The 17,976-nt window shown below is 42.9% G+C and overlaps 1 protein-coding gene across 2 annotated transcripts in view; it reads left to right on the top strand.

The window, feature by feature from the left end:
- Positions 1–17,976, top strand: part of Trio (trio Rho guanine nucleotide exchange factor) — a 319,531-nt gene that overhangs the window by 107,386 nt on the left and 194,169 nt on the right. For both annotated transcript variants that reach the window (XM_042695165.1, XM_042695166.1), the window contains exons 5-8: positions 1,198–1,710; positions 3,942–4,064; positions 8,202–8,393; positions 12,309–12,440. In XM_042695165.1, the coding sequence (XP_042551099.1) occupies positions 1,198–1,710; positions 3,942–4,064; positions 8,202–8,393; positions 12,309–12,440 (960 nt within the window). The remainder of the gene's footprint in view (positions 1–1,197; positions 1,711–3,941; positions 4,065–8,201; positions 8,394–12,308; positions 12,441–17,976) is intronic.

Here is a 17,976-nt window from a genome sequence, read left to right as displayed (position 1 = left end):
CTATCTCAGTTTCTCTACTGAATTAGTTGTCTTCACATGGTTACCAGCTTATATCTGAGCCTCCATGGAGGTTATTTGGAAGTTCAGCACTCATCCAGGAATGACCCTACAGTAACACTGTAGACAGAATTTTGGTTGGTTAGAAGTAGTCTCTCTTTCTTTCTAGCCCTCTGCTTTCTGGTCTTTATTATGCCAGCTCAGACATACTACTTTCTGGAGGGCTGAAGGTAATAGGGAGTTACACCAGCCTTTGTTTATATGTTTTTTCTAGGCCACATTCCTTTTTCTGTCTTTGAATTTTATCACCCCTACCCTATTCTTTCCTTATGGCATAATAAAGAATACTACTTTGCTTCACATTCTGATAGGAAAAGGTTAAGATTTCTTGCTTTGACTGTAATGGCTTAAAGTTTTATTACTGTTAAATTGAATTGATTATGTACAGCACTCAGACTCTTCAGAATTATAGTAGATTATTACTATGTATGAGAATTTCTTTTGCCTTTTAATCTGTGAAAAGAACTTCCACTAGTTTCCTGAGATTTTTTCCCCCCCTGCATTTTGGAAATGTCATTCTTGTCTCATCTTCTGTTCCTTGATTAGAAATGGGGAAGCAGAAGATGAATATTAAGAAAATTTATTGGAGTAGTATTTATTATTTATGAAGCCGCTCACAAATAAGTATGTTTAAAAATGTTTTCGATGTCTGTAAACAAGACATTAGTGTGATGGACGCCTAGAAGAGTCTGTACATTCTCTGGGGATGAGATGCCAAATGGTGGGTTTGGGAAAAGGTGGACAGAAGAGTGCATTGATGAAAGTGAAACTTCTGAGCTTGTCTACTCTGTCCTTACAACTTAAAATATTTTTTTGGTTTAAGTGACCCCAAGAAAATAGGTTAACCTCTAAGTTTTTAGACAGAAATATTAACTGCTTTAGGTATTGTGAAATACATGATTCTATAATTTTAGCTATGCTAGCTAGCAAATATGTATGTCTGTAATGAATTTGTGCTTTATAGTAGTGATAATATTTTTCTCATCCACATTTGTTTTTTGGGACCGCCAGAAACAAGTACACTGAATTTTCTCTAAGTAGATTAACATTGGAAATCTGTGATTAGGCCCTGAAAATTATAGCATGTTAAGACCATATAAAACTGGTTCAACTTCTCATATATAATTTTTTTTTCTTAAGACAAATATGGTCTCTTTAGAAGGCCTGACCAAAGTAGTTGATCCTTCTCAGCTAACTCCCGAGTTTGATGGCTGCCTAGAATACAACCATGAAGAATGGATTGAAATCAGAGTTGCTTTTGAAGACTATATAAGCAATGCAACCCACATGCTGTCCCGACTGGAGGAACTTCAAGACATCCTTGCTAAGAAGGAGTTGCCTCAGGATCTGGAGGGTGCTCGGAATATGATTGAGGAACATTCTCAGTTGAAGAAGAAGGTGATTAAGGCCCCAATAGAGGACTTGGATTTAGAGGGACAGAAACTGCTTCAGAGGATTCAGAGCAGTGATAGCTTTCCCAAAAAGAACTCGGGGTCCGGCAATGCAGACTTGCAGAACCTCTTGCCCAAGGTGTCTACCATGCTGGACAGGCTACACTCAACTCGGCAGCATCTGCACCAGATGTGGCATGTGAGGAAACTGAAGCTGGACCAGTGCTTCCAGCTGAGGCTGTTTGAACAGGATGCTGAAAAGGTAAAGAGCGGGCAAAAGACATGCCAAAGACGAAGACAAGACTAGGCAGTCAAGGCTAGAATGATCAGGGGAAGGGAGAGAGAGAAGGTGAATGGCAGGCCTGTACTTACCTAATTTCCTTAGAAACCAACCAGGGTCATTCAAAGAGGACATTTTTAATTCTGGTTTTTAGCTTTACTTGAGAAGTACAGTGCTAGTTTAGAAATCCTGAGCTTAAATGACTGATAATTGGATGTTAAAATGCCCACAAAAAGAACAAGAATAGTATTCCAATTTAAAAATTTCATAGGGTTGTGCTATTGACAGCAGTAATTACATGCATTTTACAAATAGTTTGTTCTTCCTGTCATAAAAAGCCAATGGTGAAACCCAATTTATATCTACATTTGAGTATGCTTTTAAAATAAAAGCTGAGTAATCACCAGCTATAAGTTTCTGGGTAAAAATGCAATAATTACCTATGTCTTCTTGTTTTATTCTTACATACCAGATGAGCCAGCTGGTTCAAGTGCGTTCTGAATAGCTGCTGGCTGGTGTATTCTTTGCAATGTAAAAACAGGACTCTTGAAAACAAGAATAAATTGCAAGCCACAGACATGAGTGACTTCACTGATTTTTTTTTTTTTTTTTTGTGCCAGTCCTGGGGCTTGAACTCAGGGCCTCTGCAATGTCCCTGAGGTAGGCAAATGCTCTACCATTTGAGTCACAACTCCACCTTTTGATTTCTTTATTAGTTAATTGTAGTCTCATGGACTTTTCTGCCTTCTGGCTTTGAAACGTGATCCTCAGACCTCAGCCTTCTGAGTAAGTTAGTATTGTCTGTGTGAGCCACTGGTGCCTGGTGAGATAGGTACAGATGTAGAGATTTTTTTTTTAACATGGACAGGTGAATATTTTGTCAGTAAGATGACTGTATTAGAAATCGTTGGTACAAAATATGAAAGAACTAGTTGAAAGGTGAAAATCCAGTTTGTTGTTGTTGTTATTTTGGTCAGTTGTGGGGCTTGAACTCTGGGCCTGGGTGCTGTCCCTCAGCTCTTTAGCTCAAGGCTAGTGCTGTACCACTTGAGCCACAGCGCCACTTCCGGTTTTCTGTTGGTTTTTTGAGGTAAGAGTCTCATGGGCTTTCCTGCCTGGGCTAGCTTTGAACTGTGATCCTCAGATCTCAGCCTCCTGAGTAGCTAGGATTACAGGTGTGAGCCACCAGCACCCGGCAATCCAGTATTATTATCTGTTAGGGTTTTTTGGTTTTTTTTTTTTGGGTCCGGTCGTGGGGCCTGAACTCTGGGGCTGGGCGCTGTCCCTCAGCTCTTCAGCTCAAGGCTAGCGCTCTACCACTTGAGCCACAGCACCACTTCTGGCTTTTTTCTTTTTGCTTATATGGTGCTGAGGAATCGAACCCAGGGCCTTGAGCATGCAAGGCAAGCACTCTACCACTGAGCCACCTTCCCAGCCCCTATCTGTTAGGTTTTAAGCTTTCTGTTAATGTGGCTTATGTAGTGTTTTGTCAAAGATTTTAGAATATTTCCTAATTACTACAAAAACTGGTCACTGACTCTGTTCAAGACACTGCAGTTAAGCTAATTGATAGTTACCTCTGTTTCTCAACTATTTTTCTTGGGAATCTTTTCCACTGTTTTGATAGTTCAGGAGATCAGGCCCAGCGCTTTCCCATTGAATTAAACTCCTACTCTTCCCTTTTTAAACTTGATCAATAATAACTGTCTTAAACAGTAAGAAGAAGTTTACTGTTAAAATCCAAAAGTCTTAATTTTTTTGGTCAGTTGTTTATATTTGCTTAGGTTTCTCCATAATGGTTGCAATGAAAGGTAGAGTATTTTAGTACAGTATACTGCTGTCAGTAATCTAGGAGCAAAGCCAAGCCCAGCCAAAGACCTAGAGAAGACTCAGTTTCACCTATGGTTTTCAGTTCAAGAACAGGGTAGGTAGTGCATGAAACAGTTCTGGTGGCAGAGGCCCATGACTGCTAAAGGAAGGCAGGGGTTTTCCATGAGCCCAGAGGTTTTATCTGCTTAATTCCTCCTCATTAGATAAGATTTTCTTGTAGATCCTGCAGGTTCTAGAACCACTGACTTCTTAATAGTATAGACTCTTCTGAGTCTAGACACCTAAGAGTTGTCAGTGGAAGTAAGTCACCCTTTAATGTCTGGACACCATCAGCTGTTTCTCTCTTCTGCAGTGATTGCAGGTTGTCTTTTTCCTTCTGGTAGATGTTTGACTGGATCACACACAACAAAGGCCTGTTTCTCAACAGCTACACAGAGATTGGGACCAGCCATCCTCATGCAATGGAGCTCCAGACGCAGCACAATCACTTTGCTATGAACTGTATGGTAAGCTGTGGTTAGATTAGGCGAATCCTGGCCATGTGAAAAGTTTTCACCTATGGCTAGCATTAGAAGCTCAAGTCCTGGTGCCTCCCAGAGGCAACATGTGGCCTGCAGAGTTACTGTGGGTCTACAGGGTTTTAATTGTAACTCTTCTGTTTACTAGGACCTTGACAAACTGTTTGCCATCTTTGACTCTCATTTGCCTAATTGTGAAGTGGGGTTGCTATTATATATTCTCGTGGTATTACATCATTTACTCTGTTTTTGTAACCAGTAACCATGGTATATGACATAAATTCAGAATGGTTTTATTACCTGTGATGGTGTCAGTATAAAAAATGAAGCTAAAACAGGCAAGGAACTCCTAAAACTATGAGCATTGTTTCTCTCTCTACCCCACTTCCTTTTCTTAGATGTAAATTTTTTTCCTTGCTTTCATGTTTTATAATAACATTGCCATTACTTTGCCAAATTAAAATTTTAATTAGAAACCCAGAACCAGTAGCTCACACTTATAATCCTAGTTATGTAGAAGGCTGATATCTGAGGAACCAGGTGGTTTGAAGTCAGCAAGGGCAGACAAATCTGAGAGATGCTTATTTCCAACTAGCCAGCGGAAAGCCAAAATTGGAGGCTTCGCTCAAATTGGTAGAGTACTAGCTATGAGAAATGAGCTTAAGGCCAGAGTTCAAGCCCCAGTATTGGTCACACACACACACACACACACACACACACACACACACACACACACACACACACACACACACACACACACACACACACACACACACACACACACACACACACACACACACACACACACACCACAGTACTAGCTATGAGAAATGAGCTTAAGGCCAGAGTTCAAGCCCCAGTATTGGTCACACACACACACACACACACACACACACACACACACACACACACACACACACACACACACACACACACACACACACACACACACACACACACACACACACACACACACACACACACACCACAGTACTAGCTATGAGAAATGAGCTTAAGGCCAGAGTTCAAGCCCCAGTATTGGTGACACACACACACATACACACACACACACACACACACACAGCACCACCACCAGAAAACCAAAGAATTTTAATTAGAATGTGGGCCTCTGTTGGATGACAGCACTGGAGGAGCTTTCTTGACTTATACTGCTCTTAGTTTTAAGCACCTCCATGAGTCTAGCAGTTATCCATGACATTTATTTATGCAAAATAAGACCTACCAACAGCCCTTTTTCCTGCTGTCTACAGTGTTAATTATTTTAACAAAATAAAAATGCTTGTATATAAATTAGTCTTTTAAACAAGTTATATTGAGATGCCCCAAATTATGGTTGTTCTACCATAAGAGGTATTTATAAAAGGTATGATGATAACAATATATGTATAGGGTTTTTTTGTTTTGTTTTGTTTTTTTGGGGGGCTGGGTTTTGTCAGTCATGAGGTTTAAACTCTGGGCCTGGGTGCTGTCCCTCAGCTCTTCAGCTCAAGGCTAGTACTCTACCACTTGACCACAGCGCCACTTCCAGTTTTCTGAGTGGTTTATTGGAGATAAGTGTCTCATGGACTTTCCTGCCTGGACTGGCTTTGAACCACGATCTTCAGATCTCAGCCTCCTTAATAGCTAGGATTACAGGCGTGAGCCACCAGTGCCCAATTGTATAGGTGTTTTTAATAGGTGTTTACACACTGCCCTATCTGTGAATAGGCTGTGGGCTGCTGTGCTCCTTTATGTTTTTTATATGTGATGGAGAAATGGAAAATGGGAAATGTGTAGACTAGTAATATTGGAATCTATAACAGGATCTCAGTGTGAATCAGTGCTATCTGAGTGGACTGGGACTGCCCCTCTCCAGACCCTGAGGGTGTCTTCATGTGCTCTTCTAAAAGATGGTTTGGATTAGCATTTGTTCTGAAAGATTTAGAGCAACCAGTATTAGCAAATCTAGTCAACTGTCTGTCACTTTAAGACGAGGAAGGCAGATAGAATACTTATGAGAACAGAGTGACATTATGTGTTAGCTTTCCCTAGTGGTGACAAAATACCTGAGATAAACAACTTGAGAGGAGGAAAGATGGTAGTTTGTGTCAGCAGTTTGATAAGTTTCAGGCAATAGTTACTTGGCTCTTTCAAAATCATCCTGGCAGGGAGCAGAAGTATTTACTTCATGTAGCTTCCTGTACCAAGGAAGCAAAACAAGAGCAAAAGGGACAGAAGGATGTGGGGGTTCCAGTGTATTCCTCAGGGCCATGCCATTCACGATCTATTTCCTTCAGCTAGGTCCCACCTCTTAGTTTCTACCACCTCCCCATAGCATCACATGGGTGGGTGGAGAAGGCAAGCTTTGAACACTCAAGCCCTAGGGAGATGTGCTAGATAGACTCATAATTTATGTGGCTTTAACTTAAAGGATGTTATTTAGAGCTTTATTGCTGCCATATAAGTCAGAGGGTTGTTTGTACTAATCATAGCCTTGACTGTCAAAGCCTCACAATGGATCTTCTCTTCCTGTACTTCAGAGCTAGATCTGGCTGCTTCTAGTCTTTAGATACAGCCCAGAGAAGTAACTGAGCCTGGAGTCTTAGAGCTTTGAGTCCCAGACTGAGAAAATGCAAAGATGAATAGAGAAGGTACAAAAAGGGTTCTTTTGGTCATTTCAGTTGGGCTGCAAACACCTTCAGGACAGGGAAGAGGATATTACAGTGTCCCCTTTGAGGCAGTAGCAGAGTGATGCCATGAGAAGGGTAAGGGGGTGAGGGGATGTGGAGCCAAAGGTGTTACTATGGTTTTGGGAGTCCACAGACAGAAGCATTGTGGCAACAGTGATTCAAAAATAATAAATATGTGAAGAATACCTTGGGATTTGTAGAAAGTATGCACATTCTCCCACCTCCTTTCCACTAACCTGGGTGTAATACTGAATGTAGGGGAAATTGAAGGTAGAAAGGCAAATTCCAGAAGGAAAATATATTTTACAAAATGAAAAAAAAATACTAGTTTGTTGTTGGTGTTGTTGTTTTTAAAATTCTCTACCATTATTTATTTATTTATTTGTTGGTCGTGGGGTTTGAACTCTGGGCCTGGGCGTTATCCCTCAGCTCTTCAGCTCAAGGTTAGCGCTCTACCATTTGAGCCACAGTATCACTTCTGGTTTTCTGGTGATTTATTGGAGATAGGAATCTCACGGACTTTCCTGCCTGGGCTGGCTTTGAACCGTGATCCTCAGATCTCAGCCTCCTGAGTAGCTAGGATTACAGACATGAGCCACCGGTGCTTGGCTCTACCAGTATTTTTACAGTAAACTGACAGAGCTTAAAGAATACCAACAGTAGAAAAGCCATACTTAAAATTTAAACATGTCATTGTTATGGTTGTACTTCAGCTCATAATCCTGAGAGAAAGTAGATTTGGAGCTTTCCCATGGCATCAAAAAGATGTCTTGGGCTTATGCAGACTGAAGAGCTTATTTTCACACAAATAGCCTTAGGTACATATTTTTCAGTTTCTGGGTTCAAGCTAAAAATTGAAGCTGGGCGCTGGCTCATGCATGTAATCCTAGCTACTCAGGAGGCCAAGACCTGAGGATCGCGGTTCAAAGCCAGGCTGGGCAGGAAAGTATGTGAGACTCTTATCTGCAATTAAACACCAGAAAACTGGAAGTGGTGCTGTGGCTCAAGTGGTAGAGCACTCACTTCAAGCTGAAGCACTCAGGGACAGTGCCTAGTCCCAGAGTTCAAACCTCACAACCGACAAAAAAATAAAAATAAAAAATTGAAGTCTCAGGTGCCTTCAGTTCTGCATGACTCTTTGTTAGTAGTCTGCCACCTGACTCTTTATTCAGGTTTGGAAGCTAAGACTTGTGTATTTGATTTATTTTTACTTTATAACTATGCCTTTCAGCTAACTGATTTGTAATTTTATGTTTAAAAATAGAAATTGGAACCAGTATTTAGGAGTTATGGAAATCCTGATAGCACTAGGTGATTTTACTGTTAAAAAAGTAGTATAACTTTTAGTAGGCCATTTTATAAAGTGATGTTTGGGTTTCTTAGAAAGAATTCTCTTCACATTTCCTCAGTAGGCTTTTCTCTACTTCTTTTGCAGAACGTGTATGTAAATATAAACAGAATAATGTCAGTGGCCAATCGCTTGGTAGAATCTGGCCACTATGCCTCGCAACAGATAAAACAAATTGCAAATCAACTGGAACAGGAGTGGAAGGCATTTGCAGCAGCCCTGGATGAGCGCAGCACCTTGCTTGACATGTCCTCCATTTTCCACCAGAAGGCGGAAAAGGTCAGTGCCCTGAACCACAGACCACAAAGTAGCAGCCAGATACTTTGCTTCTCCCAGCATTTTGAGATGTATAACAAATACTTAGAAGTTTTTGGGCAGTTATGTGGGCTCTGAAAATACCTTCCATCTTGACTCTACCTTAGGCAGAGTTGTTTTTTACTTCTCTGGCTTTTTATTTTTTGGAGTGGTGTATTGGATTGAGGTAGGGTCTCCTTATGTAGTCCAACCTGGAGATTCTCTTGCCTCTGGCTCCAGTGTGCTGAGATTACCATGCCTGGCTTTGTTCTTTAATTTTTACATTAATAAAGAGGAAATGAAAATATCTGCTTGAGAGGATTATTTTATCATGTAAATGGAATCATTTGCACTAAGTGCCCTCTACTGAGCATGGTATGTAATAAATACAGGTTGAGTAGCCCTTATTTTAAATACTTGGAACCAAGAGCTCTATCATAATTTGGGGCTTTTACAACATTTCACTGATGAAACATTCCTATTCTGAAAATTTGAACTCTAAAATGCTCTAAAATCTAATTTTTTTTTGTTCCAGCTGAACAAAAGCTTTGAATTTCAAATTTTCCAACTAGAGGTACTCAACCTGTACTAATAAGCAATAGCTGCTGTTCTTTTTCCATCCCTCCTCCTCCTTCCACCTCATTGTTGGCTCTTCATTATTCCTGGTAGAATGTTTTGGTAGCAAGCAACAGTGGAACTCTCAGAGGTTTGAAGTCAGAGTCAGAGTGTTCAGTGGATAGCATTTGGTGTCCTGGCTGGGATGTGTCTCCCAAGCTTGGTTTGGCCTTTCTAACAAGATATATGAGCAGCACCAAGCAACAGCAACTCAGTGACTGCATCCCTTATTGGAAAGGGTGGCAGTAATCTCTCCCCCCTCCCCCCCCCCTTCCTTTCTCTCTCAGGAAGACTGTATTTGTAGGAGGCTTTTCCATCTTTAATAAACTTTCCCCCAGTTCCTATCCGCCAAGAATGGGGTGTATGCCATGCTTGGCTATAAAGGCAGTGGGTCTCATTTTTGGTCCTCTTTAGCCTGAGGGAGATTCTGCCAGCCATGTTGTTAACTGTAAAATGGCACACAGTTAATAAATTACATAGATGATAACTTCATGTTATCTTCAGTTGCTGTTTCAGACTGTCCTGTTAAGGAATGTGTAATGCATGCACTTAACACTCCCCAACACCTACATACATCTTGACTCAAGCAAACCTGCTTAAACAGATCCACTGTGGAGGCATCAGGAGAGATTGTCGTGACTCAGACTATTGTTGGGAGTGTGCTGCACATGAAATGTCTTTTCACAACATAGACAAAGAACACCTTGTTTGCTAGGAAGACCTAGGGGGAAGAGGTAAATGGTTAGTTTTTTTAAAAGGAAGAATTGGTATAGTTTTCTTGAGTAGTTTTGAGGGGGAGAATGCTTTCATAATGATTTGTACTGATGCTTCTAAGGAGGAAATAAATTGTCTTTGATCTAAAACCAGTCCCTGTTGAAGAATGAAATTGTCACTTTAGGTGAAATAGAGGCCATCTTGCCTGGCATTTCAGTGGAGTCGTTAGTATTGTAGAAGGCAACAGAGAACTCAGCAGGAAGCTCAGCTCCAGAAACCTTTAAAGTAGGAAGCAAAAGAGTTTTTCTAAAGAAGGGAAATCCTTCTCAGTAAATATTTTTAAAATTCATAGTGGAGGACAAGAAGTAGAAGAAATGGGGTTGGAGAAGCAGTGGCAATGAAATTCACTGGTCTTTTGAGGATCCTAGCTCTAGGTTGTGGGAGAAAGAACAGGCAGGAGAGCTGAGCCCCTCTCGCCTTTTATCTTGTGGGTAACAGTAGAGTTAATGCTTACAGAAAATCAATCTGCTAATTAATTATTCAAGGTCTCCTCTTGAAAAACTAAAGCACCTTAGTCCCTCTCCCCTTAACTGCTTGCCTACATTTTGCCAAGTATGTGACCAAAACTTCTTTTATTTTCTATTCAGCAACACTTTAAAAAATACTTACTTTCAAACAGTCCTCGTGTGTCCAGCATCAGCATTTCTCCTCTTTTTTGTAACAGGGATCCCCTCTAGGTATTTGTGCATACTGAATTACAGTGCCTGCCTGATACTCAAAGAAGATAATAGTGTGGCATTACTTTTTGCAGAAAGAACTATTTTATACTGTCAATTAGAAGGGAGGGTAGGGATCTGTACATTTTTCTGATCAGTTGGTATGGGAGAATTTATAAGACAGAAAGTAGAAACTTTTTGTTGATTGGATAGTGAGAAGGGGAAGTTTTAGAGTCTTTTGAAAAGATACAAACTCTTTACAGGTAGCTTGTTTTTTTTGTTTATGTCATCATGAGCTTGATGTTTTAATAATGAGGATTAACCTCAATCAATTCATATTTTAAAAGGATATTAAATGAAGTAAGGGAAGAAGAGAGCATGAAATAGAGCTTAAGAATACTTAGAAGCTGTTCAGCCTGACTTGATTGACATTTATAAAACAGTACCCAAGCAACAGTTAGGACTAAGTAGTCATATGTGAATTTATGTGGGAGGAGGAGAGGGATGAAGTGATTTTGTTACTACTTCCAATTCCTCAGTGATACAGGGTAATAAAGTAATAAAAATGTTCCCCGGTGCTTTGAGTCATCAGAAACTACCTGCTGTTTGGTAACACTTCATGTTATATACACTGACTTTAGGCCCTGCAGCTTGCATACAGTTAACCAACGTTGGTAATAAAGGGATTTTTGAAACAATTATTGGGTAGGTTTCCTGTTTTAAGATCCTACAAAATACCATAAGTAACTGGGAGATTACGCTCATTACTTTTTTTGGAGGGAATGACTGTATTGGTGTTTGAACTCTGGGCAACTCTGGTGTTTGAACTTGCTAGGCAGATGTGCCACTGCTGGAGCTATTCCTGCAGCTCAACTTCTATTACATTTTAAGAGAATTATAGTACTCCTTTCCTGTCAGTACACTTTTCAAGTATTGCATTTTAAAATAGTCATCGAATGAATCCCTAAGTACAAAAGTGGAAGAGGAATTCGAGTAAAAGAGGTTAAAACTCAGGAACATGTGTTGCTATTTGGCTTAATTAGCTTCTAATTGGGCTTTCAACACTTGCCTTGGACTCTCAACTTTGAAGGATAGCATCTCCCCAGGAAATTTGGCAGTGATTTAATCACTATTGGTGAGTCCTGGGTAGTTGGCAGTGGAGAAAATTGAGGTGAGATTGCAACTACAGTCAGAAGCAGAGCTGGTATGGCTCAGACTTCTAGTTTACATGTAAATTTGAAAGACGTGGTACCAAGGCCTTTTTAAGCATTTTTGAGGTTCACAGCTTAGAGTGCTTTTCCTCCCCTTCTCTCCCTGTAATTCATGTGCTAATTTCCTCTTGAAAGGCTAGAAAAATGGGCTGGCTGTACTTCCTAAGATTAGGTTTGTGGTTTTAGATAACTTAGTCATTTCTGTTTTGCAAAAGGACAGGTAAGGCCCCTTCTGCTGTTGAGGGACATAAATGAGTTCTGTTGACATCTGCCATTGCTGAATACAAGGCAGGTGGGGATGTAGATTCAGACATGGATTGGGAAAGCTGGCCAGGAAGTAGTGGTGCAGGATAGTGTTGTTCTGGAACATGCCCAGATGCTGGGCAGCAAAAACCTGAGACTTTCATTAAAATACACCTTCTTCAGCCTTACCCTATCCCTGCCTGTGCCTAATGGTGGAGTTTAAGTGTATGTCACATTCAGAAATTCATATCATTGCCATTTGAAATGAAGATTCAGCAGTGTTACCTTCTTACACATTCCTCAGCTACCCTAATTTTCAAATCAATGTTTCAAATTGTGTTTTCAATTTATTCGGTGATACTGTGATAGAAACAATCAATATTACTTTTTAACCTTCCAAGTACATGAGCAACGTGGACTCCTGGTGTAAAGCCTGTGGTGAGGTGGACCTTCCCTCCGAGCTGCAGGATCTGGAAGATGCCATTCATCACCACCAGGGGATCTACGAGCACATCACTCTTGCTTATTCTGAGGTAAGCAAATCCAGTTTTACTCAGATTACAAGGTGGAAATGTTTTTGCATCATAGCAGTAGCATCTGAAATATCAGTTTGGGCTGGCTCAGAAAAAGCCTAAAGATAACAATTCAGATTGCACTCCTAACTACCAGCATTTGAACCTCTGATCATAGATTTCTGGAGTGAAGCTTGATAGTAGGCAGCCAGCAGACTTTACGTGACCGTGTGACTTTTGTAGACTAGAGTGTTTATATTTTTATCTACTCAATAAAAGACAATCCAGCCAGGCAATAATGACTCATGCGTTTAATTCTAGCTCCTCAAGAGGCTGAGATCTGAGGGTCAAAGTTCAAAGCCAGTCCAGGCAGAGAACCTCCAATTAACCACCAAAAAGCCAGACATAGAGCACCAGCCTTGAGCATAATGGCTAAGGGACAGCATCTAAGCCCTGAGTTCAAGCCCTAGTGCCCAGTGTCTACATTCATAGGCATATATGTGCGCGCGCACGCACACACACACACACACACACACACACACACACACACACACACACACACACACACGACAATGCAATATTCTTGTCTACCTATGTTTAAGAAATTCATGTTTTTATAGTAGTCTACTGTCAGGTCTTCGTCCATCCCACGAAAGATGGATGGGGTCTGAGGAAAGGTAAGTGCAGCTGCTCGCCCATTCCCCAGCCTCCCTTAGCCTGGAGACAGTCAGATGCAGCAGGGAGTCAAGTCAAGCAGGAAAACTTGTTTATTAACACAGAGCAAGCCCTTTTTAAAGCAAAAAAGGGTGGGTGGCATGGCAGGGGAGGAATAGGAACCAATCACTGTCAAGGTCACACCCTATCATGCATCTAAGCTGCAGGGTGCATCCTCATGGGCCCCCACACTCAGGCCGTTCTACTATAGTCCAGAAAAACAAGGAATATTTAAAACAAACTGCAGACATAGCAAAGCAATCCTGGGTACCTGGTGTCTTTTAAGTAAGCCAGTTCTTTGTACGTGTCTTTAAGCAAGCATAGGGGTCAAGTTGACCTTTGAGCTTTACTGTCAGCTCCCAATGGCTCCCAACATCTCCCCCATCTTTGTTTAAAGAAGTGAACCCGCCTGTCTTAGGTTGGGTGGATCGCCTTGTCTGCCTTACCCGTATCAGGAACTTCTTCAGAGCGAAGCTGAAGGCCCTGTCTTAGGTTGGTCAGACTGACACCCCCTCTTACCCGTCTCTGGCTATGATTCCTCTCAGGAGAAATTCATTCACTTGGAGCTTGATCTTATGTAACTGGCTGGCTAAACTCACAAGAGTTTTGCAGTGCACGTATAATGCAAGGAAGGCATAGAAAAACCATCAGCAAAAGCATTACCAGGCCCAGAAATGTCATTAGCAGTCCTTTAACTTTAGTCAAGGATGGGATAGCAGTCTTTGCCACTTCAGAGTCCAGAGGTGGGGCTTGTTCTAATCCAGCTATTTGCCTGTGGGGTTGAAAAAGATCTAAACAGGAAGCATAACAAAAGGTGGTTAACAATAAGTATGGATTCAGTAATGCAGCTATACAATTGCTATACCAATTGCTTAATTGGTAAAAGAACAATTAGAGCATGTAACATTAAATTAATTAGCTCCTACAGAAATATTAAACAGTCCATACATAATGACATAGGGTGGTGATCAAAATGAAGGTGAGGCCACCAGGTCGAAGGGACAGCTTGTCTTGTGGTGCTATTAATGATTTCTGCATTGCCAGTGCTGATCACTGCCCAGGTCACCCGTTGAGGTTGATGTGGATTCTGTAGCCATTGTGGGGACTGGGAGGGTCAGGACAGCCATCAGCTGGAATATCGCCATCTGCAATTGTTAGAGGACACAGGAGCTTCTCAAGGGCTGGTTGCCCTTGGGGATGATTAATAGTTATCTTTCTGGCTTTCCTTCTTTTAAACACAAGCCTTGGCCACCACAGCCGTTTTTTTTTCCTTGTTGGTTAGCTTATCCTTGAGCATCCTCCTGTGTAGAGGAAATGGGTAAAAACTTAAGGTTCCTGGCAGAGATCCAAATGGGGGCTGTCTCCCCTATGGGAAAAACGCATCCAAATCCCCTGCCCATGGTAACTAGGGGGTCAGGTCCTCTCCATTGTTGTGTCAGGGGGTCCTTCCACCTGACTTTCACTTGGGGCTTAGGGTTTAGTTGTCCCCAGTGCTTCTGAAATCTGGATTCAGTGGCCCCTTTTGAAAAATTTAAAATGTTAATGGAAAACAAAGCTATCGGTAACTGTATATGGGGGCTAACTCCCCTTTTTTGTTTTATAGGCTATCAGAATACAAATTTTAAAGGGTTTTTGAATGTCCTGAAGAGCCATAATTACGGCCAGCATTTCTTTTATATTGTGCTGACCCTTGACAAGGTTGAAATCTTTGTTGGCTTGGGGTCTTTTGTTGCTTCTCGAAGACTGCATACGCAGAGCCTTCCTTACCTCCATCAGTAAAAATATGAAGGGCGCCAGGAATAGGCGTAGAAGAAAATAGAGAAGGCATTTTGAGGGGAAGTCGCCATAACATGACAGTCCATTTGGATGGCCCATAATGGCAGTCAATTTGGCCTAGTAACCCCTCCAAGGAGAGAGCAAGATGAGCATTGGCTGGAGTGAGCCACTCAACGCCTGCCATCCAAAAAGGAAAAACAATGGAGTGAGCGTCGAGGCCATAATGCCTTTGGGCTTGGGTCTTTCCCTTGACAATAGCATCTGCAAGTTGGTCTTCTTGAGAGTACACCCGAGGTGTGCCCCCCAAGGGAGTGTGAACCCACTCTAATGGCTCCCCCTTTTGAGTTAAAACTGCAGAAATCAGTGTAACACCTGCAAACAACCAAAGGGAAATGAGCTCAAAAATAGAATACCTCTTTAGGGAAACTTCATCCAGGGCTTTTTGGAACTGCAAAAATAGTACCCTATGGCTGTCTGTAATTGTAATAACTTCTTGGAGCGTCGTGTCATTTAGTAGGGCAAATAAGGGCACAAAACTATCTTTAGGGACAGAAACCCACGGCAACAGCCAATTGATTTCCCCTAAAAGACTCTGAAGTTGGGTTAAGGTTAGAGAGGCTGGAATACCCAGCAAAGGCTTAAGGGGGCTGGCCTGAGTCAATGTAAGGTGGGTCCTGAGCACCTTCAAAGGAGGTGCCTTTTAAGTTTTATTGAGGGCTATGGTAAAACCCCCTTTTTTAATATGGCAAGAACCTGGGCCAGAAGGCCCTCTAGGCGACTCGTGTCTTGGTGTCCCAGAATTATATCATCCATGTAGGCATAGGCAATGGAGGTATCTGAGCCCAGCACAGGCCCTAAAAGTGTGGCCAAGTATTGTTGGCAAAAGGCCGGGCTATTGGCCATTCCCTGTGGCAGCACCGTCCATTCAAAACTCCGATCAGGCTGGGAAAAATTAAGAGAAGGGATGGAGAAAGCAAACTTCTTGCAGTCATCTGGATGCAGGGGGGTAGAAAAAAAAAATCTTTAATATCAATTACAACCAAGGTATATTCTGAAGGTTTAACAGGAGTCCAGGGCATGCCTCTTAGGGGCGTTCCTGCTAGCTCCATCCTTTCATTTACCTTACGTATGCCGCCAAGCCAAGCCCCGGAGGTTTTTTGAATAACAAATACGGATATGTTCCAAGGACTCAAAGAAGGGCGAATATGCCCAAGGTTTATCTGTTCCTCCACCAGAAGGTGGAGGGCTACAAGTTTAGGTTTGGTCAATGGCCACTGCTCCACCCAGATTGGGCTTCCCGGCTTCCACCTCATGGGAGGTACTGGGGGGGACAGTGGCCTTTCGGATTGGGGTGCACCCGAGTGGGTCCCCTTATGTTCTTCTCTGTAATTATGAAAGTTAAAAAAATCCTTTTCCTTAACTCCCTCTAGATCCTATTTAAGCCTTTGTGCTTCTCCCCCATCCAGGATATCATCATAGGATGCTCAATGGTCTGTAGTGACCACGGCATCCATTTGTCTTAGCATGTCTTGCCCTAGTAAATTGGCAGTGAGGTTCTTTGCCACTAAAGGGCATATCTTTCCCTGTTCTCTATCTGAGCTAGTCCATTTCATAAGGGCAACCATCTTTTTGGACTGAGAGTTGCCCCCTACCCCCAATATTGGGGGGCCCAGGTGCAAGCTTCCAGTCCAAGGGCACTTCCTCCTCCCTGAGTATGGTTCGATCTGCCCCCATGTCAATTAAGCAGTGAAACCTCTTTCCACCTATGAGAATACTCATTTTAGGGCAGAGTCCTTCCACCAGGGTGACGGTCCAATGGGCCTGGGTCATCCTGCCACGAGGCTGCCTGGGCCTCACAGCAGATGAGATTCCTCCTTGAGTTAACGGGGCTGGAGGATGCCCTTCCCCTAGTTTAAAGGCTTCCCATCTAAATCAAACTTGGATCGACAATCCTTTTTCCAATGGTACCCCTTCTTGCACCTGGGGCAGGGTGTAGGGGGCAGTTTGGCCCCCCCTGGCCGGTTGGCGGGGGATTGTTGTAAACAGTCCCTCTTAAAGTGCCCCTCCTGCCCGCATTTAAAACAAGTCCCTCTCCCCTATGGTCTTGGGGTTCCTCGGCCCTGGGCTGCCAGTGCCTGGGTAATAGCCTCAGTCATTGCAGACGTCTGAGCCTGTAAAGCTAAAGCTAGTGATTGGGATTGGTGCTGTTGCATTCCCACTTCCTGCAAGGGCACCACCCATCTGCTCAGGGAACTCTCTCAATCCTGTGCAGGCCATGTGGTGGTCTGCATTCATCCCTTCCCAGACCAGCAGCTTTACAAACTAATCTCGGAAGTTCCCTGCTGGCAGCTTGCGGTGAATGCTCTGTTGGACTCGGTCTATAAACTCAGCTAGAGGCTCACCAGGTTTTTGTCTCACTCCTGCTATGGGGACTCAGTAGGCCCATCATCCAGTTTGTACCATGCGGCAAGTCCTGCCTGCCTCACCTGGTCACGGTACGGGCCAGGTATTGCGGCCTGTTGGACACCAGTGGAGTACCCTTCCCCCGTCCCTGTTAACATGGCATAAGCAATAGGTATCGCGGGTTGAGCCTGCTGGTTATTCTCCGCTCGCACTCTGCATTCCTCCTTAAAGAAAGCACACCATTTAATAAACTGAGAACTGGTGAGGACGGCTTTGGCCACATCCAGCCAGTCCTTAGGGACACACGGGTGATAAGCAATGTCCTGTAATAGGGTCTGGGCCCAAGGAGTTTGGGCCATCCTCTGCCACCGCCTTGCGGAGCTCTTTAAGATCCTTAGCTTCTCATGGATACCATTCCAAGGGCCTGTTAGCTCCTGGTGCCAGATTGACCAGATACGTTGGGGAAGCGAATCCTGGCCTAGGGTCCAGGCTCTCGGTTGGCCTTTCCCTTCCAGGGTAGGCCTCGGAGTAAGTTACTTCCCCAGCCCTCAGCCCCTCCATGGAAGGTTGGTAGGGGTCCGGGTCTTGCAAGTCCCTCTCGCAGGTCGCGTGAGGCACCATACCTCCCCTCCAATCGGCGGAATAGGGAGGGGGCCTACAACCG

Source organism: Dipodomys spectabilis, unplaced genomic scaffold, assembly GCF_019054845.1.
Source record: "Dipodomys spectabilis isolate Male_0828 unplaced genomic scaffold, ASM1905484v1 ptg000179l, whole genome shotgun sequence".
NCBI classification, from domain to species: domain Eukaryota; kingdom Metazoa; phylum Chordata; class Mammalia; order Rodentia; family Heteromyidae; genus Dipodomys; species Dipodomys spectabilis.
Note: the sequence above shows the minus strand (reverse complement) of the source record. Positions and strands in the feature narration are given on the sequence as shown.